Source organism: Drosophila rhopaloa, unplaced genomic scaffold (assembly GCF_018152115.1).
Source record: "Drosophila rhopaloa isolate 14029-0021.01 unplaced genomic scaffold, ASM1815211v1 contig_167, whole genome shotgun sequence".
Classification (NCBI taxonomy): Eukaryota; Metazoa; Arthropoda; class Insecta; order Diptera; family Drosophilidae; genus Drosophila; species Drosophila rhopaloa.
Window position 1 is genome coordinate 2,290,659 of NW_025335047.1, and position 17,857 is coordinate 2,308,515.

General features: G+C 38.7%; 4 protein-coding genes across 5 annotated transcripts; 3 read left to right on the top strand and 1 right to left on the bottom strand.

Moving 5' to 3' along the window:
- Positions 1-2: 2 nt before the first annotated feature.
- LOC108045677 (molybdopterin synthase sulfur carrier subunit) lies at positions 3-278 on the bottom strand. Its single transcript, XM_017125070.2, has one exon. The coding sequence runs from the start codon at positions 273-275 to the stop codon at positions 3-5; it is 273 nt and encodes a 90-aa protein (XP_016980559.1). The 5' UTR covers positions 276-278.
- Positions 279-591: 313 nt separating this feature from the next.
- On the top strand, positions 592-4,301 carry LOC108045671 (nuclear export mediator factor NEMF homolog). The gene is made up of 5 exons (XM_017125063.1): positions 592-836; positions 899-1,625; positions 1,742-2,619; positions 2,680-3,807; positions 3,995-4,301. The coding sequence occupies exons 1-5, from the start codon at positions 781-783 to the stop codon at positions 4,191-4,193; spliced, it is 2,988 nt and encodes a 995-aa protein (XP_016980552.1). The 5' UTR covers positions 592-780; the 3' UTR covers positions 4,194-4,301.
- Positions 4,302-4,455: 154 nt separating this feature from the next.
- Positions 4,456-10,312, top strand: LOC108045617. Of its 2 annotated transcripts, none has more exons than XM_044458503.1 (12): positions 4,456-5,165; positions 5,525-5,676; positions 5,840-6,201; positions 6,264-7,096; positions 7,197-7,363; positions 7,424-7,770; positions 7,838-7,999; positions 8,071-8,259; positions 8,366-8,495; positions 8,556-8,654; positions 8,711-8,861; positions 8,960-10,312. In XM_044458503.1, exons 3-12 carry the CDS (start codon positions 5,843-5,845, stop codon positions 9,088-9,090), a joined length of 2,568 nt encoding a protein of 855 aa, XP_044314438.1. In that variant the 5' UTR covers positions 4,456-5,165; positions 5,525-5,676; positions 5,840-5,842; the 3' UTR covers positions 9,091-10,312. The 2 variants fall into 2 exon arrangements, with proteins under 2 accessions (XP_044314438.1, XP_044314437.1); XM_044458502.1 differs by having other exon boundaries at positions 4,456-4,953.
- A 2,493-nt stretch (positions 10,313-12,805) lies between these two features.
- LOC108045625 (protein distal antenna-related) lies at positions 12,806-14,598 on the top strand. Its single transcript, XM_017125008.1, has one exon. It carries the CDS (start codon positions 12,925-12,927, stop codon positions 14,182-14,184), a length of 1,260 nt encoding a protein of 419 aa, XP_016980497.1. The 5' UTR covers positions 12,806-12,924; the 3' UTR covers positions 14,185-14,598.
- Positions 14,599-17,857: the final 3,259 nt, after the last annotated feature.

Genomic DNA, 17,857 nt, shown 5'->3' on the forward strand with positions numbered 1-17,857 from the left:
AGTTATCCTCCACTGAGTGGCGGAATGATGGCCAGTTCGTCTCCCTCTTTAAGCAGAATCTTATCACTCAGGTTCTCAATGTACGATTCGTTGTGGGCCAAAATCAGGCTGTTCTGAATGGATGTTAGGCCAAATCTGGATACCAGTTGGTCCAGTAAATCGGAGGCAATAATTTCAACAGGCACATCCACTTTTGATCGGGGAGTATTGGCTAACTCTCGGGATTTAGCAAAGAACAACACGTGCACATTAACAACAGGTCCCTCAGTACTCATATTTACAAATGAAATATTGGGGATGGCAAAACCGTTTCATATTCCGACTACTTTCGCTTTCGATGTATCGATATTTTAAGTGGTTCTTTGTATTCAATAAGGTGGTACGAAATGGAATGGAACGATGTGCAGAGCAAGGAACAGCTGATTAAGAATGAAATGAATTGTTAATATTATTTAATACTTAAGGGATCTATTAAAAAAATTATTAATATATGTCAATATTAAAATTTAACGCACTTAAGTATTCTATAATTCTAATCATCGGCTTTACTATAACTAAACATCGATACATACTGCAAGGCAGTTCGCCCATCACTGTTTACACCGATATTTTATTTCGCAAGGGAATAAAATTTGTTTTTATTCATTTCTGTTTTGGGGTTTTTTTACTTATCTATCATAGATAGCGATCTAGTGAATATATAATTATAAGGTAGTTCGTTAAATACATCAATTTTCTTTCGATTTCCATGTTGACATCGTCAACTTTTGATTCGGAACCATGAAGACACGTTTCAATACTTTTGATATAATCTGCGGAGTGGCTGAACTGCAAAAGTACGTATTAAATATATTATTACCGATGTGGGGATAATGGCATAATAATTTGGACAATCCAGGTTGGTCGGTTGGCGAGTGAATCAGATCTATGACGTTGATAACAAGACTTATCTCTTCCGGATGCAAGGGACCGGAGCAGTGGAGAAGGTGACTCTCCTGATAGAGTCCGGCACCCGATTCCATACCACCCGCTTCGAATGGCCAAAAAATATGGCTCCATCAGGATTCAGCATGAAGCTCAGGAAGCACTTGAAGAACAAGCGCCTGGAGAAGATCCAACAATTGGGTGGCGATCGTATTGTGGACTTCCAGTTTGGTACCGGTGATGCCGCCTACCATGTAATCTTGGAGCTCTACGATCGCGGAAATGTAATTTTGACCGACTACGAGTTGACTACACTGTACATCCTGCGTCCCCATACGGAAGGTGAGAATCTGCGTTTCGCCATGCGAGAAAAATATCCCGTGGAACGGGCTAAACAGGCCACGGAGGAACTGCAGCCTGATGTCTTGGATAAACTGGTGGAGAATGCCAAGAACGGCGATTACTTGCGACAGATCTTGACGCCTAATTTGGACTGTGGTCCTGCAGTCATCGAGCATATTCTTCTTTCACACGGACTGGATAATTGTGTAATTAAAAAGGAAGGAGCAGAAGAAACTCCAGAAGCAGAGAATAAGCCAGAGAAAGGCGGTAAAAAACAACGTAAAAAGCAACAGAATAAAACGGAACATAAGCCATTTGATATGGTTAATGACCTGCCCATTCTTAAAAAGGCTGTAAAGGTGTGTATTTTTTTAATAGCAAACAAATTTTGGTGAAAAGAGTAAAAGGAAACAGAGAACACTCGAAGTCATTATTATTGAAGTTATATTTTACATTGTTTTGTTTAATCTTTTAGTGCGCTCATGATCTTATTGTTGAGGGAAACACCGGGAAAACTAAAGGCTATATAATTCAAGTGAAAGAGGAGAAACCCACGGAGAATGGAAAAGTGGAGTTTTTCTTTAGAAACATTGAATTCCATCCTTACCTATTTGCCCAATTCAATAACTTTGAAAAAGCCACGTTCGAGAGCTTTATGGAAGCTGTCGATGAGTTTTACTCGACGCAAGAATCGCAGAAGATCGACATGAAAACGCTGCACCAGGAACGCGAGGCGTTAAAAAAGCTGTCCAATGTTAAAAACGATCACGCCAAGCGTCTGGAGGAGTTAACTAAAGTCCAGGATGTGGACAGGAAGAAGGCAGAGCTTATAACGTCCAACCAAAGTCTGGTGGATAACGCCATCCGTGCAGTGCAGTCGGCTATTGCCAGTCAATTATCCTGGCCGGATATCCATGAGCTGGTGAAGGAGGCCCAGGCAAATGGCGACGCTGTAGCCGGTTCCATAAAGCAATTAAAGCTTGAAACGAATCATATATCCCTTATGCTTAGTGACCCTTATGATAACTATGAAGACGAGGATCTAAAGACTCCGGAAGTGACCGTTGTGGATGTCGATTTAGCCTTATCTGCTTGGGCCAATGCCCGTCGATACTACGACATGAAACGTTCGGCTGCTCAAAAGGAAAAAAAAACTGTAGATGCTTCTCAAAAGGCGCTTAAATCCGCGGAGCGGAAAACACAGCAAACCCTCAAAGAAGTAAGGACCATTTCGAACATAGTAAAGGCTCGAAAAGTTTTCTGGTTCGAAAAGTTTTACTGGTTTATAAGCTCAGAGAATTATCTAGTCATCGGAGGAAGAGATGCGCAGCAAAATGAACTTATTGTCAAAAGGTAAGCGATTTTGATGACTAAATCACATACCATTTTTTCTTATACAAAATTATATTTCAGATATATGCGTCCGAAAGACATTTATGTGCACGCAGAGATTCAGGGTGCCTCGAGTGTTATTATACAGAATCCCACAGGAGAAGATATACCGCCCAAAACGTTGCTGGAAGCTGGATCCATGGCTATATCATACAGCGTTGCCTGGGATGCCAAGGTGGTAACCAATTCGTATTGGGTGACAAGCGACCAAGTCAGCAAAACTGCACCAACTGGAGAGTATTTGGCGACTGGAAGCTTTATGATCAGAGGAAAGAAGAACTTCCTACCCTCCTGCCACCTAACCATGGGTCTAAGTTTACTTTTTAAATTGGAGGACAGTTTTATAGAGCGTCATTTAGGAGAGCGAAAGGTCAGAAGCTTAGATGATGATCATATCGATCAAGATGTTAAGGAAACGGAGGTAGAGCATGATCTTTTATCCGAACCAAGTGATGATACCGAAACCAATCCTACTGCAAATTTATCGGAACATAGTTCTAATACCGAGATTACTAGTTTTCCCAATACGGAGGTAAAGATTGAACACGATACGGGACGCATAACCGTCCGATCCAACTCTCTAAATCCAAACAAGGAGGAGGCTGAGGAGAATGATGATGTTGTCCAAAGTCTTCCAAGTAAAACCGTGGATGAGGAAACGACCATTATTTTGGCTGGTCCAAGTCGAATAAAGCAAGTTAGTGCTAAAAAGACTAAAGTTGAGAAAGCTCGAGCTGCGAAACAGGAAGCTGCAAAACAGGAAGTCGCTCCAGTTGATACAGAGCCCAAAAATCCATCACAGATTAAGAGAGGTCAAAAGGGAAAACTAAAGAAAATGAAACAAAAATACAAGGATCAAGACGACGAAGAGCGTGAAATTCGTATGATGATTCTTAAGTCTTCTGGGAAAGAAAAGCCGCAAGTAAATACTGACAAAGTGGTGGAAAAGAGTGTGGCAATAAAAGAGTTTGTGAAACCAGAAAAAAGTTCAGTTCCCAAAAACCCAGTGGAATTGGACGATACTGAGGAAGTACCCGTCGGAGGAGATGTGGATGTTCTTAACAGTCTGACTGGGCAGCCCCTTGAAGGAGATGAGTTGCTCTTCGCGATTCCAGTGGTGGCTCCTTATCAGGCTTTGCAAAACTACAAGTAAGTCTTAATATTTATTTATATATTTATTCATTAGGAACATTTTATTGAAACAAGTGGAAAACAATCAAAAAGTTAAATGGATTTCGTTAGTTAAACGAAAGCTTGAAAGATCAACACTTGCATAGTTTTTGGGGAATTCATTAATTATATACCTTTTTTAAACAAAACTTAATTTGTCTTTAAGGTTCAAAGTGAAGCTTACCCCCGGCACCGGTAAAAGAGGAAAGGCTGCGAAATTAGCTCTTAACATATTTGCCAAGGAAAAGAGCTGCAGTACTCGTGAGAAGGATTTACTGAAAAGTATAAAGGAAGAGTCCCTGGCAAGAAATATACCAGGAAAGGTCAAGTTATCAGCCCCACAACTTCAAAAGTACCACAAATAAATGAAGAAATAAAATGTATACATAATGTTGGGCCATATTTATAAGAATTGTTTAAAATGCTTTAAAAATGCAAGTTGATTTAATAAAGAGAAGATTGTGTATACAGAACTCGAATAGGTTGTTGGTGATTTAAGTTTATGTTCTGAGTTCTTATCAAAAAGCGGTAGATATTGATTTTGTTAACGGTTGAAACGGAGGGTTATCGATATTCTTGTTGCTGGGCAAATTAAAAGCAGAGATTTTGGGGCGCATGCGCCTCATATGGAGCCCGAGTTTGCATGTGTTTGTTTACTTCGGTTGGCTGTGTTCAAAAGTGGTGTTGTATAAGTAGATATTTTGGTGCTAAGTCGCCTGTTTTGGCATTTTGTGTACTAAAAAGTTCGCGAACTTCTCGTCATCGTTCGATACATGAAGCGCTGGTGTAAAAAATATACATTCGCCATGCCAAAATAGAAATAAAATATAAATTCATCCGAAGCACGAAGCTTGCAAATCACGGAGCTCCCCGCAACAAAAGACAATACAGCGGAAAATGTATCTTTCGAGCGAAATCCGTGTAACACACTTTTTCCATGCCATCCGTTTATGTGCATTAGAGGCTTTTGCAGATATGTAGATACATTTAACCAGATTCGAAGTGCTTCCTAACCGAAAGAAATCATTCAAAAGGACTCAAATTAAATTGGCGAGGCTGTGGTTCGGTGAAAAACTATGGCCTTCAAAGTCCCACCCAGTTAGAAGGATATGTGCGTGTGTGTCTGTAAGTGTGTGTATGCATACATATGAAGGCATGTATTGATTAAGGACTGAGGACGTTTTTTTCTCAACCATGTGAACAAAATTAACATATAGTGTTTACGTGCCTCCAATTATAAAATTAAAGTTATGCCCGTGCTGACATACTTCCCTGCACTAAAATTAGCATGACGTACAGAAAAGTAACTTTATTCGTGCGTACAGATGTTCGTGTAGGTATGTACGGACATGTGTGTATACAGCCATACCCTCTATTGCACCTGCTCGAAAAATCAAATATTATAGTTAAGAACCAGAAACCATTAAAACATTTGATTAAACTCCGCCTGAATACTGAAAAGTGTTGAACTCATTTACAGGTTTTTCTTTACCAGTAATATAGCTATACCCTTATCTCTCTGTTTAAATAATGTATTTATTAATCACTAGAGATGTTTTAAAGTTTCGATAGTTTAATAATATTAAAGAAGTTAGTGTAATTTACTAAATCAAAGATTAATAGCTTTAAGATGCTTTGGTTTTTGTTTTAATAAGAAAAAAACGATAAAGTTTATTAAGATCTATTTGAATTTCAGAAAGGAAAATAGAAACCATAATGATGGAGCTTTGTGAACCAATCACAACTGCCAGATAAAATGGGGGCCATACTAATTGCTCAAAGGAACCCCGAAAAGGCGTGGACAGTAATTAATCATATTTGTTAGCGGCAGACCATTTTAAAAATACGGTAAGATTACATCAAATTGCAATAAATATTTAATATTGTTTAACTGATAAGAAGATCGTAACGAAAAATAAATCTAAATTTAAATCATTTGGCTTTAGAAAAGTACCACTAAGTTTTAAGGAAGCTAATTTAAACAAATAATATTTGTTTTTCATATTTTAAGAACATGGAGCCAAATCATTATTACTGCCGGAGCGCCATGCAGCAGACTTCCTCGACATCAATTCCACAACATTCGTCGAACAAACTCAATTATGGGATGAACGCGGGGCAGGAATATGTGGCATGTAGCTCCGGTCAACCGCAGTCGGGGTACAACTCCAAGGATTTGGTTCCGCGCAATGGGAACAACAAGTCGCTCAGTGGAAACGGCAATATGGGAAGCCCGTATGGAGGATCGGCCTGCAGCAACAGTGGCCAATGCAGCAAAACTACCGCCAACGCTGGGAACTATATCAACATAATGACTGTTCCATTGGGAACTTTGCAGTATAATCGAAAGAAGTTATCTACGCAAGACTACGAGTGAGTGTGATGGGATACAATTTTCAGAATACTTGTACTCACCTGTACATAAATTGTTTCAGATCGCATTTATATTACAACACCACGGACGTCAAGTGTCGCGATGATTACTATATAGCCAATAATGCCGCAGCACCAATACCGCAACACCAAGCACACCAATCGCAACAGCAGCACCTGCATCAGCAGCAACATCAGCACCAACAGCAGCAACTTCAACAGCACCAACAGCATCATCAGCAACACCAGCAACATCAGCAACAACAGCAACATCAGCAGCAACAACAGCAACATCAGCAGCAACAACAGCAACACCAGCAACATCAGCAACACCAGCAACATCTACACCACCAACAGCAACAGGCCAACTTTCTCCACATCCAACAATCTCTGCAGCATAACCATCAGCTGAACCACCCAGAACCAATCCATCAGTTGCCCCAATTACAGAGCTCGGTGGTCGATCCACCAGATGCTTTCGACAACTGTGCGATCTTCCCGAGCGCCGGAGGCAGTGCAACCGGAAGTGGTCGCGTGGCAGCCACCCAAACGCATCAGAATAGCTCCAGTGTGGTCACGTGTGACCAGCAGGTGCCCGTCTCCTTGGGCTCCGTGAACATGCCCGTGCCACCGATCATGTACACCGTGCACCGGGTGGTAACCACGGCCCAGATCCAAACGGCCGTGGGCAGCACCTTCGCCTCGTCGGCCAGTGTGTCCAGTGTGGTCAGCACGGGTCAGAATGAGGGCGACTGCCTGTCGCCGGTGCAGGTGTCCTCCGCCATGGCCGCCTCCGGGAATGCCGCCTGCCTCGGAGGCATCTCAGACATGGGCGCCAATATGATGAACAACGCAAGTGCACTTTGTCCCCTTTCCGACCTGAGAAGCCCTTCAGGTAAGAATTTTAATGAAGTCCTAACTTTCTTACTTAGAAAATTCAATTCAATTTCCCATAAATGTTGATATTAACGTTATGATTGTTTATATTTTTTCAGGAGTGCTCGCCAATTCCTCATTCATGCCACAACATCACAAGTGCAACAATGGCAACGATGGCCAATCCAACCCTGCAATCCAAAAACGCATTATGGCGACAAGCTCAACTTCGAATTTCGCAAATGCTGGGAAAGCTGCTTCCAACCTAACCCGTGCTCTCCAAAATGTAAGAAACCATGTTAACTGTTATATTTTCCCAATTTTTAAAGAGTTATTTCTTTAATAGGTAATCCCCACTTGCGTGTATCTTATGTCTCGGGTGGCAGTTCACATGGAGATTGAGGGAACCGCCCAGTGTCCATCCCAAGTGATGTTGGCAGCTGCTTTGGGATGCGAGGAACTGGGAATATCCAATAAACTGCTGGCACAGAGCGTTTTCGGATTGTGGATGACAAGTGCTTTACTGGAGATGCAGCTGAAGGCCCATCACTGCCCCTATATAGTGCGAGTTGCGTGGCCCAGTTTGCTACAGAAGTTCAGCAATAGCAGTCCCAGCGATCGCAAGTTTGATGAACCAATGGTGGTATTAAAGCGAAACGTTTTCTTCTCCAAAAGAGATGAAGAAAAAATAAAGTAATTGTTTTAACATGGCTTGAAATTTAACAGAAGATATATACTAAGCTGCTTAAACTGTTTTCAGGGATCATCGGATCTTAGAGCTGCTTTACGAGGAGGCCAGAAATAATGTGCTGACAGGAAGATATATTATGGAGCCTGTGCATTCGCTCATGTTGGGTGGCATTCAAGCTCGCATCGAACTGGGACCGTATAACTCCCACACCCACACAATAGGATTTTTTAGGTAAATATATTATGGTTTAGAAATACATATAGTACATAATTATAAATTTTAATTTTATGTACACCCTTTAGGGAAAACCAAGCTCGGTTTTTGCCACCACACGTTGCCAAGAGCTCGACTTGGTTGTGGCTACCCATAAGCCAGAAGAATTCTGCGGAGGTTAAGCTCTTGGAACAGTTTAAAAGAGTCCCACAGACGGCTACCACCCGAAAGTTGATGAGAAAATATCTGGAATTTTGCTGGGCACTGCCATTCTATGGGTAAGTTTACCGCTAAAGTTGGTTTTGATTATAGGTATTTATTTCATTTTAAAAAAAATATTATTATATTTTGTAAAAATCATATTGTTTCAATATTTTTACACAGTGCCGCATATTTCCATGGACAAATAGAACAACCTGTTAGGGGAATTATGGCTTTGGTAAACCAAAAGGATATGGAGGTTTTAGTCGCAGTTAATGAAAAAGGAGTATTTATAATAGATCCGTATGAATGCGTAAGTATTGTTAAATATGTGAGTGCTTCTTAGAATACCTTGATAACATTTTTTCCTTAGACTCTCTTGCTGGGTTTGCGATACGAAGATTTGTCTTGGGATTATGCAAAGCCAAGTGCAAGTGATGATCCCGAATGCCTCACTTGTATATTTCTACAGGTAATTGTGTTTTTATCCCTTAAGAAAACAAATACATAGAATTATTTATTTTACAGTTCGATGCTGTCGAGAATGGAATACAAGTTTCAAAACTAATGCAAATATTTTCAAAGCAAGCTGCCATGATAGACGCACTTATATCACATTTTACGGATCAAATAAGAAACAAAAAACAGGAGGGTAACACTCAAGAACCTTTTCACGATGGTAAGCCGTCTTTATATGGAAAATAAAGTGTTCTCGTTTTTCCTTTATTATTTGTAAGTAAAATAAAACTTCTTGCTACATTTCCATTCTTTATTCAGAGCCAAATCCTATTCAAAATAATGGAAATGGAGTGTTATGCAATAAGCTGTCTCGATTGACTTTGGCCACCTTCGATGAAGAGGGAGGTCGTTGCATTGGGCAAATGGGATCATTATCTATAAGCTATTAACATTTGTTACTAACGATAAAATAAATTTAAGTTAAGGGGTGTTAAATAAAAGTTCACGCATGTATTCACGATTGTTGATAAATTCCCATAAATATACTCACAAATAAATTTTTAGCAAACGGAATCTACATATTCACAGTCATCGATATAATGCATTCCTTTACATTCAAATGTTTTTTAATTTTACTTAATCGCAATATCAGTGATCACATCCCGAATTACGATGATATGTACAATTAGTTTTAGATCTACACTTGATTTCTTTTTTATTGAAGGCACTTAGATGACAACCCATCTGAAATTTATGTTCTTGCTCAGATACATGAAAAAGCATTTGTATTGGCATGATTGCTTTAGAAAATTTAATATTATTGTACCTCGAGAAATTTTTATTTTTTTTACACTCCTCGATCGAAACATCATCACTCACATTTGTTCGAATTCAATTGTTTACAATTAATGCAAGTTTACCAAATAATGCCCCCAAATAGTTATCTCTTTTTATTTACCTTTAAAGTAAGACAAGTAGTAAATATTAAGATATATAAAATATCGATATGTGCATTTGACGTATGCGTTCAGAATTAGTTTAATAAGCCTTCGACTGAAACAAATTATGTATATAATAACAATAAAATGTATGTACAAAATGTAAGGGCTAACTGCCAACATAGGTTATGTATATATTTAAATTTGTATGTATGTATAAATTGAGACTTAAAATAAATACCGTTTCCTCATATTTATACAGAAAGTACTTATAAAATTACAGAAATTTTATTTTCGATTTTAAAATGGCACTAACTGTTCTTTTTAATTTTCGATATTCATTAAAGTTAAAGAATGTTTTAAGCCGGTAATTTTTTAAATCCTCCAAGCCTAAATATTCAATAGATTGCATTTTAATCCGCTTGCAAAATTTTAGTTATTTTTAATTTAATGAGTAGTTCTCTTTTTGTTAACTTACAGTAAATACATTTAATTTTTAAATAATTTTTGGTGACAAATAAAAATGAAATAAAAATTGTTTAATAATACATAATGGTATAGTTATAATATGCAGCAACACGGAAATTAATCAATACATGTAGGTGTAATCTAATAAATTATAGTTAATAGAAAATTTATTTAAATATGTGTAAATCAAACATAAATACTAAAGGCTACTTACTTTCTAAAATGTGTCTTTTAATAACACAATAAAAAAAGTATTAAAAAATAAGGTAAATGTGTTTTGTTCTTGGATTTATTAAAGGACCAATTTTCCACAAAAAATCATCCTCGAATTTGCAGTCCAATATTATGCGCCATGGTGCATGTTATGCGCCAAAAAGAAGGCAATGATTTTTTTTTATTTTTTTTTTTTATAAAAGTAAAAAATTGTATATCTATTGCAGAACTTAACAGGTATACTGCTACCTATATGGCAGCTTGAGCAGGTTGTAAATATAGGGAATATAAAAAAGATTTCTTTTAAATATAAAAGGAGAAAGTATTTACTTTCGTTTTAGCTGCTTCTTTTTGCTGTAAGATCTTTTCAGAATCCCCTGATTGGGTTTTCCCGATAATGTGGTTTGATTTGCTTGTACTACATAAAACAAAAATTTTCAAACTGGTGCGTTTGCTTAGACCGTTTTCATTTGATCAATAGATGTTTCTGTATATTTTTTGGGAGAGAGCTTTCACTAGAGTTCTTCTGTTTGGCCCATTGATTTTCTCAAACTATATAAAACATAATTTTTTCAACTAGTGCATTTTCTCAGACCGTTTTTTTATGATCAATAGATATTTCGCTATATTTTTTGGGAGAGAGCTTTCACTAGAGTTCTTCTGTTTGGCCCATTGATTTTCTCAAACTATATAAAACATCATTTTTTCAACTAGTGCATTTTCTCAGACCGTTTTTTTATGATCAATAGATATTTCGCTATATTTTTTGGGAGAGAGCTTTCACTATAGTACATCTGTTTGGCCGTCAGCTGTTGCATTCTTTCTTCCGAAGCTGAAAGCTTTTAGTTTTGGCTATACAAAAACTGACCACGGAAAACAAATTAAAATTTATTTGTTATAATTTGACATGGTTGCCCGATAAAACGACGAAAATCTTCAAAATACTTTTGTAGTGCAATGCAATATAAAACCTAGTGATAAAGGTTGTGTTGTAAGCTAAAAATTAAAACCAAATCAATTTACGTGTGATGTATTCTCTTTTACCCTCAGTTCGGTCAACATAATACGAAAGAATAAAAAAGATTTCTGAAATGGCTTTTAAGCTGTCTGTTTGCATTTATTATTAAATCGTCCAAATACAACTTTTATTATAAATTAAGCGAATTACATATGTATGTACATATCTACAATCTTCAATTTTTCTTTTGTTTACTTTTGCTTACTGGTTTCTAAAAAATAAAAGCGGGAGAAAAATGGTAAGTGATTTTATAATTAATTCGTACTTAATTTATTTACTACGAATGTTAAAGTAATTTAATTACATATTAATTTAATTACATAATTTTAATAGAGTTTGATGTGATGCATAAGTTAATAAATATCTTAAATAAATAGGATCAATACACAGATGAATATTTCAGATAACACAGAGTGAAATTGTTTTGTATGGTTGTGGTGTATTCCCGATTCAACAGATCATTTAATATTAAATAATTTCAACAAATTTCAAGTTTTTTATTATCTTGAGTTTATTTTATTAGAATTTGATGCCGAACATAAATAGTTTCTATAATTCTGACTAATATAACCACATAATATAGATAAAATCCAACAAGTCAATGTCAAAATGAGTGGAAATACACAGATGCTTAGAGCAAACAGTGCCGAGTGAAATTGAGTTATTGTTTGCGAAAATGTTATTAAAATTGTAAATATTTTAATAGTGTATTTGATCATAGCTTAATATAATACATTTAAAGGTGTTAGAATCGACTAAAATAAAAAAATTTGTATCATAAATAATGCCCAAAAAATAATAATGAAATGAGTGGAAATACACAGATGGTGAACATTGGCTATTGTTGGTATATTTGCAAAGTCCGATTATTAAATATTTTTATAGATATTTCAAAATACTATTCTTCTGACAGTTTGGTATGCTGGTAGATAGGCGATAAAATTCATTGATTTAAAATAACATTTACCATAAATAAGCCACACAAGTTATGATGAAATAAGTGCAGATGGCCAGTTCAAATAGTCCAGAGTGAAGTTCTGTTATTGTTGGTATATTCGCGACCCAAAAGTGCAACCAGGTCCACGTCCGTATCAGATCCGCTCACGCACAGGCGAGAAGGTTGGACAAACACACTCTCGCACCGGAGAATGTTTATGGGAGGTAAATAACTGGTTTTTATATAAACACAAGGAGACAATTTGGAAATGTGCATCGTGCATCGTGCACAGCGAAAGCTACCACTACACATGCAGTCCGCGAAGAGGGACGCGGAGGATGGCAAGGATAACGCGCTCTCTCCGTCTCGTTAAGAGAGCCACGACATCCCGCAGAGCACAGCGAATTTGGGAGAGACCAGGCGCGAGCGGGACATGAGTAACAAGTTGTTGCGCCGGTGGTGGTGATGGTGGTGGTGAGACAAAGAGAGGCGCCTTTCTCCATTGGCTGGAATACCAGTCCAGCTCTCTCTTCGCCGCAAAATCATCGGCTCATCTCGGCGGTCGCCGTCCGCCGTTCGCAGCTCGCCTTTCGCGGATTCGGATTCACAATCAAATCCTTTTGCGAGTTCGAGGAGTGCACACCGGTGGTCGCATCCGCATCCGATACGAGTTCGAATCCGAAATCCGCGCCTCAAGCCGACTAGTACCATGGATATCTCCGCCTACCAGCACATGAACATCCGGATGAGCACGCGCGGCAAGCGTCCGCTGAGGAACCTCACGCCCAACGATAAGGTGCGCGCCATACAGCGCATCCACAACGGTGAAACCAAGGCCAGTGTTTCGCGGGATATTGGAGTTCCGGAGTCCACGCTGCGGGGCTGGTGCAAGAACGAGCAGAAGCTGCGCTTCATGTGTCGCCAGCTGGGACCCGATCACCTGGGACTCGACACTCCTCCAGAGAAACGCGCCAAGTTCGAATTGCAGCTCCAACTGCCGCCAAAGTTCGTGGCCCTGCCTCCAAATTACGAGGAGCTGGGCTTCGGAGCACTGCCCTACTCCCCTGCTGATTATCCTGTGCAGGGGGACTCCTTGCTGGAAAAACTAAGCCTAGTGGAATTTGTCAAAAAGAATGGAGGACTGCATCCGGAGGCGATGCATCCAAGTCAGTCCGGCGTGGTGGATTACTCCAACAACATGCTGCACCAGCTGAATCTGCTCGCCTTGCTCAACTCCAAATTAACACCCCAAAATGCAGAAGTCCTTCCGGTGGATGCACCCAAATCTGAGGACAACAAGGCTGTTGACTCGCCCGCAGCCTCAGAGGATTACAGCAAAAACACTTATCCCCTGCTGAGTGTCAAGAACTGGGCAAAGGACCCTGCCAAACGAGTGACCCTTCCCAATCAGTCGGAGCAAGTCAATGATAAGAACAACAATGCTCTGGAGGCCAATGGTTCGGGACATCAAGTTCTGGCCACGGAACAGGCTAAGTCATCGATGTTCCCGGACACCACAATTCCCCTACTGCCAGCTCCGTTCCCGAATCCCGCGGATCTAGCGCCTGTGATAGCACCAGTGGGCAACGGTACGGGCAACTCCACACCCACTGGAACCGATAGCCAGGGAGCTGCTCTACTGGACTGGTGCAAACTCTTCAACGCCAGTCTGAATTTCCTGGCCTTTGCAGCGGCCGCAGCATCCATGCAACCCGGCGGCGGAGGAAGTGCACCCAACTACAACCCCAACCAACTGGCAACTGGGGGCTCGGAGCCGGACCTAGAGACATATCCTTTCAACGAGGGCCTGCTGAAACGCCTCAGTCCTTTGGCCCACAGTGAGGCCTCCAACGAAAGCTACTGTGACAGCGAGCCGGAGGATCTGTCCGTGCGATCCTGTGCTTCCAAGGCCTCCAGCAGATCCCACACACCCGACAAGAGCGTCGGGTCCAGCGATGCCGAACAGTAGACACCCTCATCCTAGTTTCTAGTTCATAGTGTAAATACCTCCATTTTTATTGTTAATAGCCACTTTAGTTAACCTTAGAATTTACGACAACACGAATCATTTAGCAATGCAAATGCCATTTGTACTTATCAATTAATGTATTAATATCAATGCAACAGGTATTAATAGATCAGCTTACTATAGCTAGTATTAACTAGAAATATCAACTGTGTGACTACTTGTTTGAAAACCAAATTCAATTCATCTACACTTATAATAACAAATACTAATTGTGTTAAGTAGCTTAATTATTTGGCACGTTCGTCAGCCATTCCAATCGATTTGTTTTCGTACTGCTGTAATCTCCGTAACTCTTAATAAGCATATAAACTAATTACTAACGAAACGAATAAATATTTATTAAAAAAACAAAAATAAAACTTAAAGTGTCAATCTTTCAAGATAAAAATATGCATTTGTTTATTTAATGGGATTTTAATTTGAACTAATTCAAATGGGAAAATTTTCTACACCTAGAAAAAAATTGGAAACAGAGGAAAAGTTATAAAAATCCGACAAAGTTTAATATAAATAGTCCTTCGACTATTAAGTTTATTTTTATAACCTTTTAGATGATATACAAATTTTAACCAGGAGTTTTTAACGATGGACCTTTCCGTAGAATATTTTTTTTAAGATGAATGAAATTCCTTTTTGGTCTATTGTTTTGGGTTTTTGTTTTTAAAATGTTTGCCTTATGATTGGGAACTTCATTTAATAAATTAAACAACATTTAAATATCATTCATTATTAATGGCACAATCTTGCGTCGCATATACGATCAAAAAACACTTTATAAACTTATTTTGACTAATTACACACTTTTGGTCTAAAACATTTTAGATATAACATTGAAAATAATAGTTAAGTCTCCAAATCAATTCCAAATCGATGCATATTGAACCGATTTTGTATTTTTTTTTTAATTTTGGCAAAAGGCCTTATTATAAACGCGAAAATACAAATTATTATATTTAAATGTCAATTAATTGGGAACTTAATAAAGAGTTCAAAGAGGTATGATATTCCATATTTCCTTTTTTTGTGAATTTTTTTTACCAGCCCAATCCCCTTAGTCTGTCTTAATGCGATTTACTTACTACAGTACAGAAAATATAAGTAATAAAGGATGCTTATTTAAAACTGTTCTTCATACAAACTAATAGATTCAATAAAAGACCATCAATCAATAATAAAAGGCAACCTGCGATCAAAGTAATAATATAATATTTTTTATGTAACCATTTCCATGAGCAGTGTAGTTATAGACATTTAAAATTAAAAGAAAATTGTTGTAACTTTTCCAGATCATCGACTATGCATATAAATTTGTATATGTATATCTCAATATGGTTGTATTATGTTAAAACACAAATAATATTTTGTAACATTTTCAAATCGAACTCGATCCCTTAACGTTGATACCAAATATAAACTTCCCTAAATAAATTGATTCATTAATATTCGTTTATTATAAAGACCAATTTGCTTTTTAGTCTTACATTTAAAATCGTAAATTTAAAAACTGTGAAATGAGAAAACATAACAATTCCTGACCATTTCTTTTTGACTTATCATGAGGCATGGTGAGGAGATGAGCAAGATCATTGTTAGTGGCGTAGATGGAGGTCAGCAGTCGGAGTTGGAGTCCTGGCATCAGGGCTATGCGTTAATGAGTCTCTCCTCCCTTCGGTGGCGATTGCCTGGAAAGCGTTTTCAGAGGCATCGGTCAAGCCGAACACGAAAAAATGGCACCAACAAACCAAACCAAACCGCCACGGCAGCGGCATGAAGACGAATTATTGGTTCGCCTTTTGGAAAAATTAAATATCGCGTGTTGGTAATTTCCGCTTGGCTTCCCATTGCCGCTGCCATCGGCTGAAGTTGAGGCGAATTATTACGATGATTAGGCGACTGACAGTGCTCCCAGGCATCGGCATCCATGTCGACCATCCGGCCTGCCAGCCGTGATCCGTATGCATGTTTCGCATTTCGCATTCGCATTTCGCATTGCATGTGTGGCTGTGGCCGTTTCTGCGGTGTTCTGGGCAGCGTTTTGTGGACATCTTCGTGGCACTCTGGTTCTGGTTCTGGGCGAGGATTAAATTACTTAAAACCAATCCCCTGGGCATATCGACGGATCCAGCCGCTGTCAATATTGTGTCGCCTCGTAGCCTCGTAACCCGCACGATCCCAGTCGCAGTTGATCGCGGTACTAAGAGCACACAACACAAGTGCCCAAAATAAGTGGCTATACCCATGCATACTCTTATGTTGTTTCCTCAGGAGGTGGAACGAACTGTACTTTATGCAGATAAATGCTAGCTTTTATAGAGTATCTTTTTATTGGTGTAACAATGTTGCATCCTTAAGTGAACACAATCATTAAGTTGTATAACTTTTTAAGTCCCCACTACAACATTTTCAATTGACCTATTTTCAGATCAAATGTTTTGAGGTTGGGGGAAACTCAAATATTGAAGTTCTTATTTAATTTCACCCATATATAATATATGCTGATATTTTTCTGATTAAAATATATTCATATTTTCAATGTGCGCAAGATAGTAAACTGTATAAAAAAAGCGTAATATTTTGGTGCCCCGAAAAACCAAATTTATACATTAAATTATACATAAAAGTTCAACGTACTTAAGTGCCCAGATGAAACGCAGAATGACTGACATTCTACCAGCATATGACTGACAATTGAAACGGCTTCGAAATTACCCGTCGAAATAAAGGATGGAGCTTCCAAGATCGATACCACATCCGCACCCGTGGCGGTTGGTTTGGGCGTTCATAAATGGCGAGGAATTTGCGTGAGTTTAATGCGGATCTTCAACATTTTTGGAAGAGCCGCAGTTAATGTAAAGATAAACTCTATATTTTAACCTTTACAGCAGAAGAGCGATCTGCATACGACGGGTAGTGCATATGCATTTTTGATTCCCGCCTAAAGCCCATGTAGGTTGAAGTCAATTTATTTGCTTTCTTATCCTCGCGTTTGAATAATTGGCTACCAAGTTACCTTTACGAGATCGAAGCGAACCTTCTGCATTTTGCGTGTTCAGGCTCCTTCGAATTCGCATTCTCGTACTCTAGCATGCCTCAATTACAATCAGATTAGTTGCATGTGAGCAGGAACCCTTTGATGGAAAACGATCGCGCAAGATTAAGTCGCGAACTGAACGGAGGACGGAGGACTGGCCATTCTTCTCTGCCATCCGGCTGCACTCTCTCGCACGAATCTCGGCGGCCAGGAACTGTGGATCACTTGAGGTGAGCAGTCTGGACATGGGACATGGGACCCACTGTGTATTGGAGATCCATTAAACGTATGCCCCCAATTCGACAAGCCAAAAAGCCTGCAGCTTTGTTCCAAAACATTCACGGACTTATCGATTTCTGGGGATCCTAGCAAAATATTTTATAATTGGAATAAAGAGGATATGCTCTCTATTCAAATTGACAATGAGCAGTAGTGAATTCGGTGTACTTTTTATATAACAGCTTTCATTAAAATAATTACAAGATAAAAAAAAAACGAAATTCATTTTATTTCCTATTGATATAGATCTTAAACTAAATAAGTTTGTTATAAAAGTTTTGTGGCAATGCATCTTGTCACAGT